Here is a 21,671-nt window from a genome sequence, read left to right as displayed (position 1 = left end):
GTTAGAGAACACAGGAGGGGCAGCAGATTTGGGGAAGTGAATATAATGAGTACAGTTTGAGACTGGAAAATTCATATTCAAGTGGGAAGAAAGGAAGACAACGATGGAGACAACAGATAAAATGAGAGATCAAAAGAGAGAATGCCAAACAGGCACAAATGACGACAGAGCAGATTTAACTTTGATAGGGAAGAAGAGAAAAGGCTCTCGTCAGAGAGAGCATCTTGGAGTTTGAGATCTTAGTGGTACTTCAGTTCACGTGGGAGGTACAGTAGAGTAGAGGGAAATACTTGAGTTAAGGAGGCCAAAGAGTATTGGTGCTGCATATATCAACAACACAGATGTTGAAACCTTTAAGGATGATGAAATGAGACTGGGCAGAGGGGGTAAGGGTCAGATGCTAAAGCTCTTAAAAAGTGTCAGAGAGTGCCTCCTAGATTGAGAGTTTTTATTGATTGAGATTAGGAAAAAGAGAGGCAACACTAATTTCAAAGACAACTGAAAGTAAGTGCCAAAATAAAGCCCTGGAATGTTGGTAAGGAGTGAAGTAATTGCTGATTGCTCCATCATAGCCACATGAGATGAAATGAATGGCCACAAGGACTTCGCTGGAGATTTTAAGGGTCATAATGTAAAAAGGGACTACCAGAGTTCAGAACAAATGAAGAAATAGGAGTGTTTGAGGAAACAAAGTATGTTAGGGAGTTTGGTCAGAACTGAACCTAAGTTTCAGAAGACAGAGAGGCACTAGTGAAGAATGAGGGACAAATGGTCTAGGAAGAGTTAGAGATGAACTGGACAGAGACAGAAACGGATAAGGCCATGGCTAACAAGAGGCATAATATGGAATTGAACAGCCCTAATATTTTAGTAAAACACTGACATTACATTAAGGCATAGACCACTGCTATCCAATAGAACTTTTCATGATAATGAAAATATTCTAGTAATATAGCTACAATATCTAATATGATAATCTCACTAGTTACATGTGGTCTTTAAGCACTTGAAGTATAGCTAATGTGTCTAGGGAAAATACGTAGCAACCTTAATGGATTAAGGTGTGGTGGTCCCCAAACACAGCAATGCATCAATAGTAAACTATTATTCAAAGGGCCTCAAACACTGATCACTGTTAATTACTGTTGTTACCATTATTAAGTATGTTTGAGTTAGCTTATAATGAATCCATACTCATAGATGAAGATGCTATTTAATATACATATATTATTGTCTTTTGGCATATTTGGATGTTCTCAAAATTTCCCATGTATAGAGGAAAATATTTGTTTTTAGTCATATGAATAGATAAAAACTAATGACTGGATTTTAAGGTTTTCATGCCATTGAAAATTATCAGCAAATAAAAAGATTAAGCACACAAGTCTCTCAAAGTGTGTTACCATATGGTACTAGATTCTCTGAACAGTGATATAACAAGAGTATTTGCAGAGGAGTAAGAATTTTCCAAATAGAAAATTTGTTTAATTTAGAAAAGTCAACATTAACAGATTGGTATTATTCACTTTGTGTTTGGAAAAGAGAGTTTAGTTATGGAAGAATAACCAAAGAAATACTAAGAAGAAAAAAAAAAAGAGCGATTCTCCAATGTCTTTATTTGCATGTTATTAGACTTGCCTTGGTTTTTTCAAAATTGGCTTCCTCAGTCATTTGCACAGCTTGCTTCACCTGTTCGTAAGCACTTGCTTCTCTTTGCTGCACATCTGCCAAGCTGCTTCTTACAGAAACTAGTACAGACATCAAGTCATCTCTTTCTCTGTCAGCACAAAAAGAACATTCAAAACAAGGAATGATCAAATGATCATGTACTCATAAGTCAGGAAGAAAAGAGCATTAGTATGTATGAGAAGAGCCAGGGTGGGCCAGCTCAGCATGTATTAAATAAAGCACAACCCAGAGAAAGACCCTCTGTCCTTACTTGGAGAGCAGCAAGCAGCACAGCCAGAATGGCTGAGAGCATTCATGGCAGGACTGCATCTGCGTGGGACAATAACCTATTGTGGAAAGGGCTGCAGAGTAAATACCAGAAAAGAGCAAATTAGTTTTAAAAATGGAGGAAAGGGATGCTGAAAAGGGAAAATGCAACAAAGTAGGGAAGGTAGGGATTACACCTCAAAGTAGAAGTCAACATTTTAAGAAGGAACTAAGGCTTTGTTCACGCTGTTGATTCTTTTCTCACTTACTTGCACAAATATATGTCCTTTCCTTTTTGTCTTTCTCTGAAATTCCTTTTTTCCTGTCCTCTTTCAATTGAATTCTTTCACCTACTTAGGAACACATTCTTTTCTTTAAACGGGTAGCACTCTGAACACCTCAAATCCCTTGGTTCTGCATATAACATTCACAATTTAACACAATCTTATTCCACTGGGGTTAATCATTGCCAAGACCCACCTCCTTCTCAGCAATTCTCAAAAGTACCCTAAGCTAAGCTGTTTATTGGGGATAGAAGTAAACCCCATGCCAAAATGCTTTGGCATGTAAAATAGCAAGGATCCAATCTCACTAGGTTAAATAGATCCCATATAAATTAGTCCAGGATATTTGGAATTTATCAACCAAATAAAAATGTTCAGTAAACCAAAGAGAAAGTGAGGTGGGAAATTTGCTATACAGGCAAAGCAAAAAAATGTTTGTTGGATTGTCACACATGCTATTCCATGCTTTGTTAAAAGAGCTCAAGTTTTAAACTGTGGTTTCAAATTCATTTGAAATAAATGCTTGCAGTTTCGTTTCATTGCCAAGTTCTAAACTATCAGAAGAGAGCCAAATGTGATTATTTTTTTAAAAAAGCAAGTTTTAAACAGTTATAGTTTAGAGGATTATAAACTCTGAGTCTGAATTACTTTCAGAATTAACCAATGACTCTATTTTAAAACACTCTTAAAGGTAAAATAACTTAAACTATTTGTGGTATTTGGAAAGCAGCCACATTTTAAGAAACATTTAATACTGAACAAAGCTACAATTATTAGCAGTTTTATAAAAGCTCCTTTTGTTTAAAATAAGTATAAATCACCACCAAATATCTTAAAATTCATGGGAACATGGTGATATTCACTTTAGAATTTCCTGATTTGTTTTAAATTGATAAAAATAATGTACTTTAATTTTTTTATTCTACAGGAAATGAAAAAAGAAGTAAATTGTTTTGATCAAATATAATCAAGCACAATGATTATGTGAAACAGAAGAATCAAAGCAAGATTAAATTATTCTAGTAAAGAAATAAATTAAATGCAAACAAAATTGAATTTGTATTTATTTGCATTTTCAAAAATGCCCTCTAATGTAAAAGGGGATTCGCTTTAACAAGGATATGTAATCCAAGTAGAACCTGTGATTCTAGAAGAAAAGGAAACTTCACTTTTTAAGGATAGCAAGTCAATATAGGCATCATAGAGTCACCTTTCTTAAATTTCTAAGACCTACAGAAAAGCAAAAGTTACTATTCTTTGATATTCTTATCTGTTCCTGATACCATGCCATCACTAAAACCAAAGTTCCAAATAAGAAGAATGAACAAAAAAGCTCAGTAAATACTGAGTATACAAACAAATCACAACAAATCAGGATCAAAATCTAACAAATTTGCTTCTTATTTGAGACTTATGTTTAATACACTTAATCTCTTTTCAGGTTATCCTTTTGCCTAGAGTAATGTTTGTCACATAGCAGATGCTCAATGAAATAAACAACAAAAGAACAAATTAATAAATAAAGGATTTGCTATAGGAAGATGTCAAAAATGGGAACATAAAGCTCCCTCCCTATTCTAATATTTTATGGTCTAAACTGAAAAGTCATCTGACTATTTAGAATTCAAAAATAAATAGTTGCTCTGGTTCAAAAAGCTTTCAGAATATAAGCTCACCAACTTTAGACTACTGAACGACAGAAAATCAACAAAGACAAACCCTAAAATATAGATGCCTTGTTAAGCTCATTATTAACAGTGAAACCACAAAATGATTATACTAAAAATTTGTATAACCACTGGACTGATACACTCCAACTTTCTACAAGACAAATAAATGCACTACATGCTTCAGGGTGGCCCTCAGCCCTCTGGGAAGTCTGCAGGTAGCTATTTTAGCAATGTAGGATTATCTACTTAGTTGCTACATTTTGATGGTTTTGTTTTAACTCAGCCAGCCAATATACCAAATAGCAAGCATTAAAACAAAATAAATAAATAAATAAATAAAGAGTCCCAGGCTGGAGGCCCCTTCTCTCAACACAAGGCCTTGCTTCCTGCTTCATTCTGATATTCATCTAGATGGCTGTCACCTTCTTGACTTATCTCCCATATTTCAACCACACACTTGTCTCCTGGGTCTAACAGTGCTACTCATGATCTGCCCCGAAAATACAGTCAATTCCAGCCAGCCAGAGTTAATTGCCCAGTCAGTTGTGGTCCTGCTTAAGCCCCGAGTCCACAGGGCTAGCCCAGGGCTAGGCCTGACTGAAGGTTTCATAAGGTGAAGTTGTACAGACACAAGTGACATATCAGTGTGAGACTGAGAGGGCACTTCTCCAAATTACCATCTCCCACGGTAAAAATTCTGTGAGTGCTTGAAAACGCCATGTGAATATTTTAACAAGAGTAATCAAGGAGTGTCTTGAAGCAAAGCCAGCAATAAAACATTAACCCTGCAACATTCCAGGATTCAGATGAAAGAGCTGCTAAGGCAGAAAGATGACATAAAGAGCATGAAGACAGTTCTAGGATGGAAAAGCATGTACTTACACACACCCGCAAGCAGGTAATATTTAAGGAACTTAGTGCAACAATTGGAGCCAAAAGGACTGAGAGAGTCCCTGAATAATCTCGGCCAAGTGTTTAAAATAAGCAAAAGAGAAAGTTGGTCTGATACATATGCATGAGTGTTACCTTGAAATATGGAGTGCCTAAGAAATGCCTTATAATTCCTAAATTATTCCAGAGTTATTATCAATTTTAAGCATTATTAAAGCCTTATTTATAAGCATTATTACTACTGTTTTTAAAAAGAATCCCAGGAAGGCTGACTACAACATTTCTTTGTTCCTCATTTCTGGGAAGTTCCTGCTGTAGTCTTTCAAAGCCAACCATACAGAGCACTGCCAGTGATCCATCCCAAAATCACAAGCTGGACTAAAGTCTCAGAATAGTACCCTGGTAATCATTTCTCTTTTTTGAAAAGAACACTGCAACTTCTCCAAGGTACTGTGAGCTACAGAAAGGAATTTAATATAAATCAGTACCATCACATGGTCACCATTAGAAGGTATTTTGATTATTAAGCAAGAAAAAGAGGTTACTGTTACTCTTACCTAGCCCATGGCATAAAGAGGCCTAAGTGAAAGGCAGAAGTTCAAAAACAATAAGAAGATTTCAAATCAACTTAAAAAATGTATCAAATGTCATCAATGGTTGTTAATTATACTCTCCAAAGTCCTTGAGGTCCTAATAAAACATCACAAACACATACGTAGTGTGGTCTCTAAATCATGCCTGATCTTCTCCTTGTCAACTGCACAAGTCATTTTTGTGTCATATATTCAAAACAGTACATGATAAAGGATGTAACAAGCGAGCTTAAAGCTAGTGTCAACAATACCACATTTCCAAAATAGGCCAGGAAAATGATTGATTTTTCATATTTAAAGGTATATATATTGTTTAATTCTATATTAAAATCACGTTGGAAATATTATGATAATAGCTTTTTGAGGAGTCAGGCTTCTAACTATACACAAAACTAGAAATCCAAACCTAAAAAGTGATAGGCACTCTTCAAAGTCAGCAAAACATTCAATATGCAGCATGCTGCATTAATAAATTGAAAGAAACTGAACACCAGCTTAGGCCAATGGAATCATACAGACAAAAATTTTCATTGACAGTAAAAGCAGAAACCTTTTACTATTTTCTATATTAAGGCAGAATAGGATACAATATGCTGACAAAGCAGAAAATTGAACTAAATGGGTTGACATTTAAGAGGCTAAGAGCTCAAATTTAAGATAAAGACAAAGGAATACATAATTGAGCAAGAATCTAATTTCTAAATGACTACCAGACTTGGAATCAGCATAAACATTATAGCTTCCTTTTAAAATATTTTTCTCAGGATCTAGAAAGATAATCTGAAAGGCAATGTAATAGGGGAAATCCTGTTTTTTATTTGTTGGTTAGTTTTGCTAGACTACCTAGTTTTAAACTTCTCTTTTGATCTGTGTGGCTTTGATTATGCTTTTTTTCTTTTTTAAATGAATGTTTTCATTACATTCTCCTTGTAAAATTAGTTGCCAATATGGTTAAAAGCCTATGTGACACACACTTTCAATTTCAATGCCTTCCTCCACTTCAGTGGTAATCACTGTTAAATATTTGGTGTTTATTCTTTCAAATATTTTTCTACCTAAAGAAAAAAATAGGCAGTGTGGTTGTATACAGACTTAAAAAATACAAATTGTTTCATACTGGATATACCTTTAGTCATTTTGTTTTGTTTTCATTTTCTTTCTTTTTCATTTTCTTTCTACAATATTTTGAATAGGTTAATACATTAATACACATAGTTCTACTTCATTCTTTTCTTATACCGTGTACAAAATTTTATAATTTATCTAAACCATAGTTTACTTTCCTTTGAAGGCTATTTAGGTTGTTCACATCATTGCAAACAATGCTACAAAAAGGATTCCCTAAAATGCCTCATTATGCATGTACATGAGTTTTGTGTTTTTTTTCTCTAGGATAGATTTTGAAATGAACAATTTAAATATTAATAGATAATGCTAAAGTACCCTCCAAAGTAGTCTTACCAATTTATAGCTCCACTAGAGGGTATGAAAATACTCACTTGTGACCTTACCAACACTTGCAATAGTTTTTGCCAATCTGATGGGTTAGTTTTTTATTGTTTAATTGCATTTCCTTGAATACTAACATAATTAATACCTTCTAATATTTTGGCATCTTCCTCATTTATTGCTCAGCAATTTCTATTCTTTACCCATTTTGCAACTGGGCAGTTTGTCCTTTTCGTTCATTTCAAAGGAAATTCTTTATATATAGTATCAATATTTTGTTATGTATGGTGCAAATATTTTTTCCCAGCCTTTTAACTTAATTTGTCATATTTTATTGTAAGGAAACTTGTTTTTTAATGAAGTCAATTGTATCATGTTTTCCTTTATAACTTCTACTTTTCATGTCACCCTTAGGACTATAGTGAACTCAAGGCTATTCAGATTTTTTTATATTTACTGCGAATGCTTTTATAATCTGAATTATTTCTGAACTTTTAAATTATTTTGAATTTATTTTTGTAAGGTACAGTTCTATTCTTTTTTTTCCAAATATAAACAGGCAAATTTTTAACATTTCTGAGCCTCAGTTTCCTTAAGTTATAAAATGGGGGTAATAATATCTACCTCACAAATGCTTTATTAAGATTAAAAAGAGATTATGTTTTTAAATTGCCTGGCATAGTCCTTGGCATATAATAAATGTTATTATATGTTTGTTGTTCCTGAAAATATATTTAATAGTTATATTGAATTTATATATATAATTTAATGACATATTTAATAATTAATATAATACTTAATGAAAAATAGACCACTAGTACAGATCATAAAAACTACCAGTCAGTCCATGCTGGAGATCCAATTTTTATATAACCAGTAGGTTAGTCATGTGTGGCAATCACAGCTATCAGACATATTGATCATTCCTGAAGTACGGAAGGCACAGAAGAGTTTTAACATTTATTAAGCACTTACTGTATGTCAGAAAGTGTTTTACATACTATATAGGTTTTCTCTCAATGACCCCTCAAAATAACCCTATAAGTTAGGTTCTTTTATCACCAAGAGGTAAGTATTATTCCGCCAAACAAGGGAAGGTGCCAGGCTCAAAGAAGTAATTTGTTGAAGGTCAAGACATAGAGCATAATTGGTCTGACTTGAATGACCACACTCATTTCACTCTTCTATATCAATTCCAATCAGAAGATCTCTGACTGTTAAGCAGTAAATGCCAAAATGTCTTATCATATGAATAGGAAACGTTTACTGTCTACTACAGGCCAGGCACTCTGCTGGGAACAAGGGGCTACAGAAATAAACAACACACAGCTGCTGCCTCCATGTGCACACTATATATTATCAAATCACAGAAGAAAGAAATCTAAGTTAGTTGAGGACAAAATGGGGCAGAGCTGGCAAAAGACTACTTCTGAAAGGAAGTGATGTTTGAGTTATTTAAATGAGCACAGCAGACAGAGAGAGGTGACCTGGAGCACAGAGAGAAGTAGGGGACCAGGAAGAACACACACTATAAATAAACCACCTCTGAATTCTATAGTAAATAATAATTCTCAACTTCCACTAAATAAAATTTTCACAGGAAAAGACTTCCTCTGGAATAGTGAAAACAAAACAAAAGAGAGATACACAGAGAATTGTAGCATTTCAGCCTAGATAAAAACTGACAACATAAAAGCTCATTTGTAACTTGTGCCTAGTTAACTCTCAAATATTAATACCAGGAGACAGTGGGTCTTTCTTTAAGTACACTCATAATATTCTTTACAATAGACACGCGATAAAGACATGGTAATAACTCACTCTACCTAAACTACAGCAGGGAAATCAAAGATATGGCAAAATCAAAGGAATTCCTACCACACTGTTTTGTTAAGAATAATGCTGCATTTGTAATTTGTCCTAGAACTGGACAGATCTGTAGAGATTATCTAGTTCAATTCTCTCACTTGAAGACGAAACTGAAACCAAGAAATAAAATTATTTGTTTAAAGTTACATGGTTACCCACAGTCAGCAGAATCTATCCATTTTGTCTTTGAGGAAGCTATAATGAAGGAATCTTTTAAAATCCATTTTATCTGAAGCTTAACATTAATCACATGTTATTTAGCATGGGAATAAAAGAACACGATGCCTCTTTAAAGACACAATTTTCCATGTTGCCAGAGACCGTGCAGAGGAGTATACTTACTTAGTCAGTCTTTCAATGGTCTGCATGTGAACATTACTGTGGGTTTGGGAAAGAACAGCTTCATGCTGAGCACATTTCAAACAAAGACCACCAACACGGTTAGAAATATTAGCAGCAAGAAGAGATTCTTTATGCTTTAGTTGCTCTTTAAGATCTTCACAAGTTTTCTGATATTCAGCTAAATCTTTCCTAAAAAGAGGGGGAAAAATTCCAGGAAATGACCAGGTAAAAGTGTACTGCTTTCAAATAAATCATCATAATGATAACTATTACTATCATTTATGAAAGTTTACTTTATGCTTTACATACAATAACTTATTAATTTACCACAAACCTGAAACTTAGAATGTGATTATCCTAATTGATATGTTGAATATAATGAAACTTGAATATATTAAATAATTAACTCAGGTTCTTATAAGATTTTAATACAGATTAGAGTGTGCCTCCGATACTGGTTCTCTCTTCACAAAATCTGACCTTCATTAATATCATATTATCCCCAAAACAAAAATGAAAGTCCAAATATAAATCCTAAATAGTTTCTCTTAATAAAGGGATGTGGTGATACAATACGGCATACTTGAAATGAAGAAAATACCCTATTTCAACTCCTTAAAATTTATAGAAAGTACAAGTTCACATAAAGAACATGGCTTTTATCCATGACTAAGTTATCATTATTGTCCAGTTTTCTTCAGGCGGAAAACACAAAAAATTATCTAACCACAAAGTTTCACAAAGACCTGTTTCAAAAGAAAGTGGGCTATAGAAAGAAGTTATATAGAACTCACCAACTACTATTTCAAAAGTAGCAGCTATAAGCTGGAAACATGTAGCTTGCTAAAGAAAGAGCTGGAGAAGCATGTCCCTTTGTGTGTGTGTGTGTGTGTGTGTGTGTGTGTGTGTGTGTGTGTGTGTGTGTACAGTTTTTGTTTGTTTGTTATTACTTCATGGGCTTGCCCCTGGATGAAGTTTTTCTGCAAGTTGACTTTTTAAGCATTAAGTGACCAGTATATGGGTTATATTTTCTGCCTCCCCATTAAAAGTGTGGTAAAGTCAACTAGGCAACTGAGCTTCCTTGCCTATATGTCCATTTCCTACTGTATATATTTTTTAAAAAATCAACTTCTAGTTCAAAAAGGAGATTACTGAAGGCAGGTACTTTATCTCCAGCCCAGTCTACTCCCTTTGTCAGAGTTTCAATGCTCAAGGGTCTATAGCTATCTTAACTTGCTCACTATCACAGAGAAGAAGCCCACAACCAAGACGCTTGGCTGTCATACACTACTTCAATTGTTGGGATTTTCAAGCAATACAGGGAGGTGGAAAAGATCCATAGGCATTCTAAGTGTTTAAAAAAGCTAATCTAATGACAGTCTGAAGTTGAGGGGTGAGGGTGGGTGGAAAGGGGAAGAGCCGAGGAGCTATTTCTGTCCTATCCCTAAAATAATATTTCCAACATAATAAGTGTTTTTCAACAACATGTGGAGAAACTCTGACTTTCGAAGGCTTTATAAAAAGAACTTTGGAAGCACATTCCAAAGTCAAAGGGTCCTCGTTACTAATAATGTCAGGTCTAAACTCAAAACACTCAAGTAGATTTGATTATTGGAAATGGAAAAAGAGAAAGTTAAAAAGAAATAGTTACCATATGGCCAGAGATTCTGAAAAGAGTGATTTTATTTCTATCTTTAAGAAAATGCCTCTTTAAATAATCCTAAAAGGAAATGATGAAACAGAAGGATGCAGGGAACAAAGTTTAGAGTTAATTGCAAGTTGTAATTTTAATGTAATTAAAGATGGCATATTTAAATTCTGAATGAGACAAAATAAGTCATATTCCTATAAGTATAATGAATTAGAAATATATTACTTCAAAAACTGAAGAATCAAATCACAACAGAAATCAAGTAAGATAAAAAGGAAGAAAGCAAGACCATTTAAAAAATGTTAAATTTCTTTGTGAAAAAGTAAAACTCTCTACAGAAATCCAAAAACTAGTCAGCGTAATCCATTAGAAAAGCATAAAAAGTATTTTTTAAAATAAATGAACAACAACATGTGTAGTAAAAGCCATGCGTTCTGGTTCTTAGTATTACTCTAGTTATGTCTCTTAATGGCAAATGGCCTGGAAGATTTTTAAACTTATTTCAAATTGGACTTATTAAAATAAAATTATGAAAGTATTTTCAAGTTCATTTGATTTGAAAGTACTTTATTACCACAATTAAAATAACGTTTAACAAAAAGTTTATTAATTCCTGGTGTCATTTTTCTACTCATTATATATAAATCACTAATGGTTAATCTATAATATATAAGTTTTATTGGAATCTAAATATACAGATTTTACAAAAAATACATAAACACTCATCATATATACTCTAATTCATCATGCATATAATACTGAAAGTATTCTATCATTGTTGCAATTTTAAAATTAGGTGAAGAATATTTACAGAGAAAAAACCTTGCTTATAATTTGAAAACTAGACTGCTTTATTTTCACCATTTATTTTACTTTAAAAACATAATTTTCTATAATAGCACCTAGAGATTCTTATTTCTATGAGAAAACACAAATATGTCATAACTGATGAAGGGATAAAATTTATAAATTAGCTCATAGAAATGGGCTTTGGAAAAGGACTCAAAATTTTAAGCTTCTTTAACCTTTAATAACCTGAGGAAATTTTTTATATTGCATATAAAATGTCATCAAGTAATTCTGATATTGATTAAAACTGGCAGTTCAGCAAACATTAAAATATATTTCAAGATTACTACGGATTTGGTATGATTGCAAATGGATGAGTTCTCTTTACCTCAAAAACTTCAATTGAGATTCCAGGATTTCACTCTTTTCCTCATAGGTAAGTTTTAACCTTTCCTATAGAAAAGAAAAGAAAAATATATTTTCTCCATGCTTTGTGCTTTATAAGCTAATTTTAATTGTTGATGTTAAACTTATGATGACACCACTGTACTCTAGCCCCTGTAAGAAAATGAGACTTTCTCTAAAATAAATAAGTAAATAAACAAACAAAAAAAATATTAAACTTATTGTTTTCTGTTTACCCAAGAGAAAAAACAATGTGTCTTCTCAGAAAACATTTTCCCTAGTCCACCCCAAATTTTCTATTTTTACTGGATTAAAGCCTGCAAAGAACTACTGAATCATAAAATAGTGATAACTGACAAATTTTTTTCTTTCAAAATTGCATACATCAGTTCTTATCCCTAAACGTGTGACTCTGGGAAAAACCAATTATAATCTATAAGGTTCACAAGGACAAAGATCAAATCTTATTAGAATCCCCCATTATGGCTGCTGCATATTTGAAATACAATAAATATGTGTTGATGAATGATAAAAAGTAAAGTTATGAATCGTATTATGATAGACCAAACTGATAAACTATCTAAAGGCTCTGCTTTATCTATTTTTCCATTCAAGAATATTTTTTTTTTGGCTCTCCTCCTCCTCCCTCCCATTCAACAAATATTTATTGGGTATCTAAGATGAAGGTACCTTGAACCTTGGAACTTACACAATATTCTAGAAAGGAATAGAAAGGCAAACGGACAATTTCAATTACAATTGACCCTTCTATAACACAGTGGTTCAGGGTACTTAGTTAGCCCCACACAGTTGAAAATCCATGTATAACTTTTGACACCCCCAAAACTTAATTACTAATTGCCTACTAATGACCAGAAGCCTTATTGATAACATTAAACAGTTGACTAATGCATATTTTGTATGTTATGTGCATTATATACTGTATTTTTTACAATAAAGTAAGCTAGAGAAAAGAAAATGTTAAGAAAACTACAAAAAGAGAAAATATATTTACTCTTTTTAAGTAAAAGTGGATTATCGTAAAGGTCTTCATCTTTGTTGTCTTCACTTTGAGGTGGCTGAGGAGGAAGAGGAAGAAGAGGAATTGGTCTTGCTGTCTCAGGAGTGGCAGAGGCAGAAGTGTTGGAGGTGGAAGGGGAGGCAGACATAGACAGTGTAACATTATGGAAACACGTAATTGCTGTCTTTTTGCTTTTTCATTTCGCTTAGAATGTTTCTATTAATATATGGTAACAATCCTTCTTCCACCATTTGCTTTAGTTTCTGTACCCATATCACAGAAGGGCCCATGTTGTAACAGAAGTCAAAAGCCGTCTTTAATAATTGGAACCCTTCTGCCAGATTGTCTAATGTCCATTTGTTTTCTGGCACTGCTTCTTCTTTGTCTTCTTCCTCATTGTCTGGCACTAGAAAGACCCTTTAGAAAACTGTAACAATAACATCTGTAGATGATAATGAGAATCTGAAATATGATTCATTCTATCTTCCCCTAGAACACTCCTTACAGTGTTATTCTTACTCTTTCATCATTGTTGATCAACTCTGACATGTCAAATTTAATGCCAAGAAGACTTTCAGTTAGCAAGAAAAGAAAAAAGGACTGTTACACAGATCAAAGGATTGAAAAGTATCATTTGGTCTTAAAATAGAATATTTTAAATGCCTGGTGAAATTGGGACATTCCAAAGCCAGCTCTGTATATAGGGGAACTGAGAAAGCCACAAGCATGCCCAGGGAGGATTCATGCTCAGAAAATTCCCGAGAAGACGTTAGGCTTTCATATATGGCTGATCCCTAGGTTTACAGCAAGCCTAGCCAAATGGTGAAAGAATGCTCCAGCACAGATCCCATCTGCAGACTGGGTAATGTGGTTGCTCCTTCTCCCTCTCTTGTTCTCTCTTTCTCTTTGTGGGAGGGAAGGGGAAATTTGTTTGTTTCAGCTCCTGGCATTCAAGGAAATCTTTGTGGAACATTAGCTAAACATGAGCTAATAAAACAGAGACTTCAGTAATCACACATGACATGGAATAGTCTGCAAAAATAATTTGGAAAATTCTCAAAACCAAAAGGACTACTGTAGCCTTCAACAACAACAATAAAAAGATAGCGAATCCTGGGAAAGAAGGGCTATCTGATTTCCAGAATTACCATATTATGATAGTGAAATGCTTTTTGAAATGCTTTTTATTGTTTTCAACAACAAAAAAATCACATGGAATACAAGGAATGGAAAACATGGTCACTCAAAGGAACACAATAAATTGAGAGAAACTATTGTTGAGAAACCATAGACATCAGACTTATTATGTAACAACATTGTTTTACTGGCAGTCCAGATAAATAAGTATTTAAAGGAAATATTAAATTTTTCTTTTGGCAGAAGTCAAGATAAACTGTGCAGATTAACCTGAATAAATGGTTTTGAATCATACAAATTTTTAAGAAGAAAAATAAAGACTTGTCCAAAGAGATTCTCCTAGTTTATAAAATATTTCCAGAATAACTCTTTAAAAATTCAAAAATACTCATTAATTACCTTAAAAATATGTCAATACCATATGGGTTTATGAAATAACTTCCAAAATTTATTTTTTTAATTTAAAAAGGATTTCAAGTTTGTTTTTTTTTTTCATAACCAACAGAAATTTATTTCTCACAGTTCTGGAGGCTGGAAGTCTAAGATCAAATTTAGGTGTCTGGTGAGAACCTAGTCTCTCTGCTCCCAAGATGGCACTTTGTTGCTGTGTCCCCAAAGGCAAAAAGCTGGAAGGCATTCCCAGTTTTAAATACACTTCTAACACTATCACTTTCTTCATTTAAAAGTGCGTATCTCTGAGGGCGGGGCTACATACTTTTTGAAAAAATAATGATTTTTACAAATTAACACACAAAAATTTGCTTAAAATATCTTAAGGGGAAAAGAGTTTTCACCAAAACCAATATTTAAATAGACTATAGTAAATGACCTTGTTCCTTTTTTTTTTTTTTTTTTCTTCTTTTTATACCATCCGAATTCTCAGTGAGATGCTTTGGTAGTTTTAAGACATGTCAGTCTTTACCAAGAGACACTGACATTAGTGATGTCCATGGTGATGGCAATTGCTTTTATGGCTCAGTTTAAGCAGATAAAACATTACTGGACTGGTTCGTCAAATCAGAGGCAAAGGTGCTCTCTTGGCCTATATCAAGACTTTGTTCAACTGAAGCTCCTGGGGGTGGAATATTATCTACAGTTTTATTGGCATTATTCAAGTTGCTAGTAAGTGTGGTAATATCATACTCCTAGTCCATGATACCAAATTCATCTTCTGTTGTAACTACATCTTTAGTTTCAAGTGGTTCCAAGGAAGAAACCAAAAACTCATTTTACAGAGGGGTTTGAGGCTCATTATTGTCATATTCTGCATCTTCTTTTACTTTAGAATCCTTACCACCATCACTGTCAATGGTAATTACAACTGGGGAAAGTACAGTATTATTTCTATGGTGTTTCTCATGCTTCTTTTTGTGTTTCTTCTTTTTCTTTTTTGATGTTTGGTTATACTGGTAACTTTTACTTTATAAACTTTCTCTACACTCAGGCTCCAGGTCCTCCTTTTTCTCCTATTGTGTTTTGTCTCTCTGTCTGATGATTGGCTGTCTGAAAAGCTCTCACTCTCGCTTTTTGTAGTTTCCATCCAATTTTGATGAAGAATTTTGGTAATGACTGTCTTTTACTATAGAAGCAAATTCTTGAGATGGTTGAGCCACTTCGTTAATACCCTCCAAATGCTGTGTTTTCTGTTTTTCTTTCCTTCCAGGCCTTTCATTTCTCACCTGTCCAGGCCCTGTAGATGCAGCCCCTGATATATTAGATGGGCTCCTTGATCTGTGCCTTTCATAGTAGTAATATTTCCTTTTGCTGTGGTTATTTTTTTCCCTAGCATTTGTTCTTTCAGAAAAGGACTGAATTCTGGACTTGAAGATTGTCTAGACTTGAAGGAGCTCTGGACAGAGTCCTCCTCCTGTAAGATGATTCATAGCTATTCCCTGCCCTTGCTTCTATTATGATAAGTATACTCCCACTAATATCTGCTTCCATAATTATTAAATAATAACGTAATCTATTTCTGTTCCGTGATCTTCTTTTACCATGATCACTGATACAAGACCTTGATCTGCTTGCACTTTCACTATTTAAAGTGTGGCTTCTTCTTAATCAACTGCTTTCTCTAGTTCTTGATCTCTTTTTGTGTCTTCTCCCTCTAGGTCTGCTACTCTCCCTGCTTCTGGATCTTTTGCTTTTCATTCTTTTCTTCCTATGATATTTTCTGTGACTTTTCTGATCACATCCACTTCTACTCTGGGAATGTGAATCTGAACTTCTTGATCTTCCCCTCTTCCTGTGTCTACGGCTATACGGAGAATATACTCTATCTGCTCTCATAGATAATCTTAGGTCTCTGGGAGATGACAATGATGTAGATCATTTCTCTTCCTTCTTTGATTTGATTCTTGTACCAGAATCACAATGACCTTTATTTATTTGCTCACCCTTTCCAAGGACAGAGCATGGGGATGAACATCTACTAACATCACTATCACCAGAACTGTAAGATTGGTCTTGTTCTTGTGTTTTTATCATATATATATATGATATATATATATATGATATATATATATATATCATATATATATATTTTCTCACAAGTGCCTAACTCCTTAGACTCAGAAGGCAGTTCTGGGGTCCTCACAGCTAGTGGTTTAACAAACCAAACAGTGACACAATTTTCTGAAGAAGAATCAGTCATTATGTAAGCCCTTATTGGTTTGTACTCTTTGTATCTGAAACATGGATGGCTCCCTCTGTGACAAGTTCTTCATATGAACTGTTGGAAGTATTTACAAAGAAAGACATTGCAACATGTACCTGCTCTGAGCTTGAGTAAGATGGTCCTGGAGCTTCATCATTCCATGGTGCCTGACTAACAGTGGCTACATTAATATTCAGGTCTTGAATCTCAACCTCATCAGGAGATATTGTTATGACTGAAGAATCAGAATGTCTGCCTTCTTCATATGAAAGGGCAGGGTAATCATAATTGGCATGCTGGCCAAAGGCTGCCATATTAAACAGGGATCCAGTAAAACTGATCAATTTATATAGAAAATGCTCAGTTTTGGTCTTAAATGAGACACAAATGCCTGACTCTTGAAATCATAGTGAATAACATTACTCATGATGATGTGCTGGATGATATTCACTAAAGATCCACAAGCTCCAAATAGAACTGGAAGTTCACATTTTAACCAGGGAACTAATATGTGAAGGTAAGCTGGATTTCTATGGAAAAATTCAGCTAAAATATACCTATAGTGGCCACCATCTTCAATATTTCTAACTTGAGCCCCAGCACAATAGAGAATTCATCTAAAACTGATAATATCTTATTCTTGAATTTTCTGCAAAGACATTTCATCTGCAGTAGTTGGCCTCCTTACTGCAATGTGTCTCATAAGCTGAGGATTTTCAACATCTCTAGGTCTTGTTGAAATGCCTAACCCTTCAAACAGTTCTCCACTATCCGGTGGATTTGTTGTTCTTCCACTCATAGTACTACTAGGTGAATAAAGAGAAGCATTCCATTTCCTTATCAAAGTTGTGGAACATCATGAGTGGCAAAAGAACCAATATATGAAAGCCTTAGGACATACTCCTTGAAGTCATCTGCTGCCCTCACAGATAATAGAATCAAAAGGCTGTTTACATAATGGAAATTCAGCTTTGCTTTTTGATCATTCCTGTACACAGTGAAAACAACTTATGTAAGCACTGTTCTAAGTAAGACACATTATCAAATTCATCCAAGCATATAAGACACTTGGAATCAGAAGATACATCAGCTGGTACTGTTTGTTGCAATTTGCTAGTGCCAGCTTTAAGTGAAAAACTGTCCATTTTAAATTCGGTGGCTAATGCCATTATTTCAGAGGATGCCAGAGCAGGCGCTGCTGGGGACCTGTGGCAAGCTCCCCAAAGCCCAAAAAGCTAGGTAGGTCGGTGGCAGTAGGACTGTGAAGATGTACACAGTAACTTCTCCACCTACTCTCAGAAGTGGGAGCAGGCAGGGGTACTTCATCCTCCTTGCAAGACAGCAGAGATCCCAGTGGCTGCTGTGACCCCAAGAAGCCAGTGAGTCACCGCACTTTGTACTGGATTTATTCAGTGGTAGGTTCCCGGGCTGGCGGAGCTCCATGGTGTCGATTGCCTGGGCCTGCAGGCAAAAGGACCCTATTTCATCAGCACCCAGAAACTCTAAAATCCATTCCTGAATAAAGCATTTCACCCTCTCTTAGGCAAAGACTTTAAATCAACTGTCTCGGCCAGGTGAAGTGGCTCACACCTGTAATCTTAGCACTCTGAAACGCCTAGCAGGAGGATTGCTTGAGGCCAGGAGCTTGAGACCAACCTGAGCAACATGACCAGACCCCTGTCTCTGCAAAAAATAGAAAACAAATTAGCTGGGCATAGTGGCGCACACTTGTAGTCGCAGCTACTTGAGAGGCTAAGGCAGGAGGATGGCTTGAGCCCAGGAGTTTGAGGTTGTAGTGAGCTATGATGACACCACTGCTCTCTAGCCCAGGCAAGAGAGTGAGACCCTTTCTCAAAAAATAAAATAAAATAAATTGAAAAATAAAACAAAACAAACACAACAAGTCAGGAGGATTGCCTGAGCCCAGGAGTTTGAGGATGCTATGAGCTAGGCTGATGCCATGTCACTCTAGCCTGGGCAACAGAGTGAGACTCTGTCTCAACAAAACAAAACAAAACAAAACAAAAAAACACAGCATTAAATATTCTCAAAGAGGTAAGAGAAAAACATAGACAAAGAACTAAAGGAAATCAGGAAAACAAATTATAAAGGGGACCAAACAGAAATTCTGAAGCAGAAAAGTACAATAACAGAAATAAAAAATTTACTAGAAGGGTTCAAGAGTAGATTAGAGCAGGCAGAACAAAGAATCAGTGAACTTGGAGATAGGACAATTGAAATTATTAAGTCTGAAGAGCAGAAAAAAGAATGAAAAATTATCATATGACCCAATAAGTCCATTTCTGGGTATATACTCAAAAGAATTGGAAGTAGGGACTCAAACAGATGCTTGTATACCAATGTTCATATTATAATTCCCAAAAGGTGGAAACAATGCACATATCCATCAACAGATGAATGGATAAACAAAGTATGGTACATGCACACAATATTATTTTTAGCTGTAAAAAGGAATGAAATTCTGATGCACGCTACAATTGGATGAACTTTGAAAACATTATCCTAAGTGAAATAAGCCAGATACAAAACCAAATATTATTTAATTCCACTTATGTGAGATACCTAGAATAGATAAATTTATAGAGGCAAAAAGCAGAATAGAGGTTTCCGGGGGTTGGAGGGTAGGGGGAATGAAAAGTTACTGTTTAATGGGCACAGAGTTTTGTCTGGGATGATGAAAAAGTTCTGAAAATGGATAGTGTTGATGATTGCACAAAACTGTGGATGTACTTAATTTTATACTTAAAAATGGTTAAAATGGCAAATTTTGTTATGTACATTTTACCAGAATTTTTAAAAAGTACAGAAAAGAAATAAAAGATGCATAAAAGTACCTAAATACTCACCAGTTCTAGCTTCCATTTTTCAGCTTCACCAGCAGATGCATCTTTGCCAATATCTGCATTGCTGTGGGAAAATGGTTTCTTGGCAGCTTCATCCACTTCAGAATCTTCAGCTGTTGAAATCCAAGAATTCTGCATGTTTCCCTAAAACAAAATGTGCCAGTAATTGCAATTGATATTCAACTTGAAATAAACATGCATACTTTACAAATAGAATACTGATTCTTACCCATGATAAAAAACACACATACATGTTTCTAAACTATAAGTCAAAAATCATTTTATATTTTCAGACCATTAGAGTCATATTCTACAATTGGTGCTACAAAATCAAATTCCTACAAGTATAGGCAATAATTTAAATATGAGCAAAGAGGGCTGGATGTCAGCGTATTAATGGCATTATCTCTTACTCCTCTAAAGAGATATACTCTTGAAACATATAGCCATCTCTTAATTTGTCTTTCATTTTCTACATTTCATAGAGGCATGGCTAATAATGATAATAATAACTGTTAACACATATAGTGTTTTCTATGTGTCAGACACTGTTAGATTCCATTGTTGTCTCCATTTTATACATGAGGAGACCGAGTCACATGACGTAACCAGCTAAGGATCACAAAGGTAGGAAGTAGCTAATAAGTGGCAGAACTAAGATTTGAACCCTGGCAATCTGGCTTCAGAATCCATGCCTATGAAATAATAAGAAACATATATTTAGTCTCTGCCCCCAGTTCCTGACACAGAGCTCCCATAATTTTACAATTTCCTGAGTGGCAGGGGTTGTAGGAGCATCTTTTGTTATATTTGGTTTTAGTCCCTGGTGCCTGACATAAAAGCTTCTAAGACCCTTCAAATATCCACAGTGATAAGAGTATCTTTTTTATGCTAATGAGATGACTGGTGGAGAGGGTCCCTAGACAGCTTCTAGATGGGAGCTGGTCACCAGAAAGACAAAGGCATGATTAGAGGACTGGAACTTTTAGCCCCACTCCCCAACCTCCAGGGAGTAGAGAAGGACTAGAGATTAACAATCACCAATTGCCAATGATTTAATCAAGCATGCCTATGTAATGAAGCCTCCATGAAAGTCCTTTTTGATGGAGTTCAGAGAATTCCTGAGTTGGTGAATGCAGCCCCATGCCAGGAGGATGGTACACCCCAACTCCACAAACAGAAGCTCTTGTACTTGGGACCATCCTGGACCTTGCCCTATGTACCTCTTCATTTATTTGGTTGTTCATTTGTATCTTGTATAATATCCTTTATAATAAACTGGTAATAGCAAGTAAAGTGTTTCCCTGAATTTTGTGAATCATTTTAGCAAATTATCAAATATAAGAAAGGAGTTGTGAGAATCCCCAATTTGTAGCCAAGTCAGATAGAATGGGTGGTAACCTGGACCCACTACTTGTGATTGATATCTGAAGTGGGGGCAGTCTTGTGGGGCTGAGCCCTTAACCTGTGGGTCTGATACTAACTCTGGGTAGCTAGTGTCAGGATTTAGTTGAATCATTGGACACCCAGTCGGTATCCACAGAGAAAAGGAGAGTTATTTAGTGTGGGGGAAAATATCCCAAAGATTTGGTGTCAGAAGTGTTAAAGTAGAGAAAAAGGAATACTTTTTTTTTCTTTAATGCTCTATACCATTATGCTCTTCTGTTTTTCCAGAAAAATATTTATCATATGTGGTGATAAACAGAGTTGACCTGCAACCCGCTGTCAGGGATTCAAGAAGGAATGGTAGGGCATGACAAACCATAGAAATGTGTCCCAACCAAAGGAAGCAGCCACTACTCAGTTCTAGTCAATCACTGCCATGTGTGAATACAATTTTATATTACTAGAAAATCTTTTTATTTCTTAAAAAAAGATAAGCCAGATATTTTGTTCTTCATTTGCAATATTGTTAAATATTGGCTCAAAAGTTGTCAAACAAATCAAACAAGTCTGTGGGTTGAATTCCATGTACCTATTGTCATTTTGTGACCTCTGTCTCCCTCTCAAGAGTTAAGGTAATAAGCAGCCCAGAGATGTGGATAATACTTATATTAATTTAATTTAACAAATAATTATTGGGCTCTTGCTAAGGGCCAGAGGATATGGTAGTAC

The 21,671-nt window shown here is 34.9% G+C and overlaps 1 protein-coding gene and 1 pseudogene across 7 annotated transcripts in view; both read right to left on the bottom strand.

The window, feature by feature from the left end:
• SDCCAG8 (SHH signaling and ciliogenesis regulator SDCCAG8) overlaps positions 1 to 21,671 on the bottom strand; it is a 217,513-nt gene that overhangs the window by 173,234 nt on the left and 22,608 nt on the right. For all 7 annotated transcript variants that reach the window (XR_012913554.1, XR_012913555.1, XM_012751164.3 and 4 more), the window contains exons 6-9: positions 19,560 to 19,700; positions 11,862 to 11,926; positions 9,034 to 9,222; positions 1,639 to 1,777 (exon numbers count right to left, since the gene is read on the bottom strand). Coding sequence is in view for 5 of the 7 variants with exons in the window: in XM_012751164.3 (XP_012606618.2) it covers positions 1,639 to 1,777; positions 9,034 to 9,222; positions 11,862 to 11,926; positions 19,560 to 19,700 (534 nt within the window). In the remaining 2 variants the exon portion in view is untranslated. The remainder of the gene's footprint in view (positions 1 to 1,638; positions 1,778 to 9,033; positions 9,223 to 11,861; positions 11,927 to 19,559; positions 19,701 to 21,671) is intronic.
• LOC109729600 (E3 ubiquitin-protein ligase Topors-like) lies at positions 14,867 to 17,566 on the bottom strand (annotated as a pseudogene).

The sequence above is a fragment of the Microcebus murinus genome, chromosome 19 (assembly GCF_040939455.1).
Source record: "Microcebus murinus isolate Inina chromosome 19, M.murinus_Inina_mat1.0, whole genome shotgun sequence".
Taxonomy (NCBI): domain Eukaryota; kingdom Metazoa; phylum Chordata; class Mammalia; order Primates; family Cheirogaleidae; genus Microcebus; species Microcebus murinus.
The sequence above is the reverse complement of the archived record's forward strand: the minus strand, read 5'-3'. Positions and strand labels throughout refer to the sequence as shown.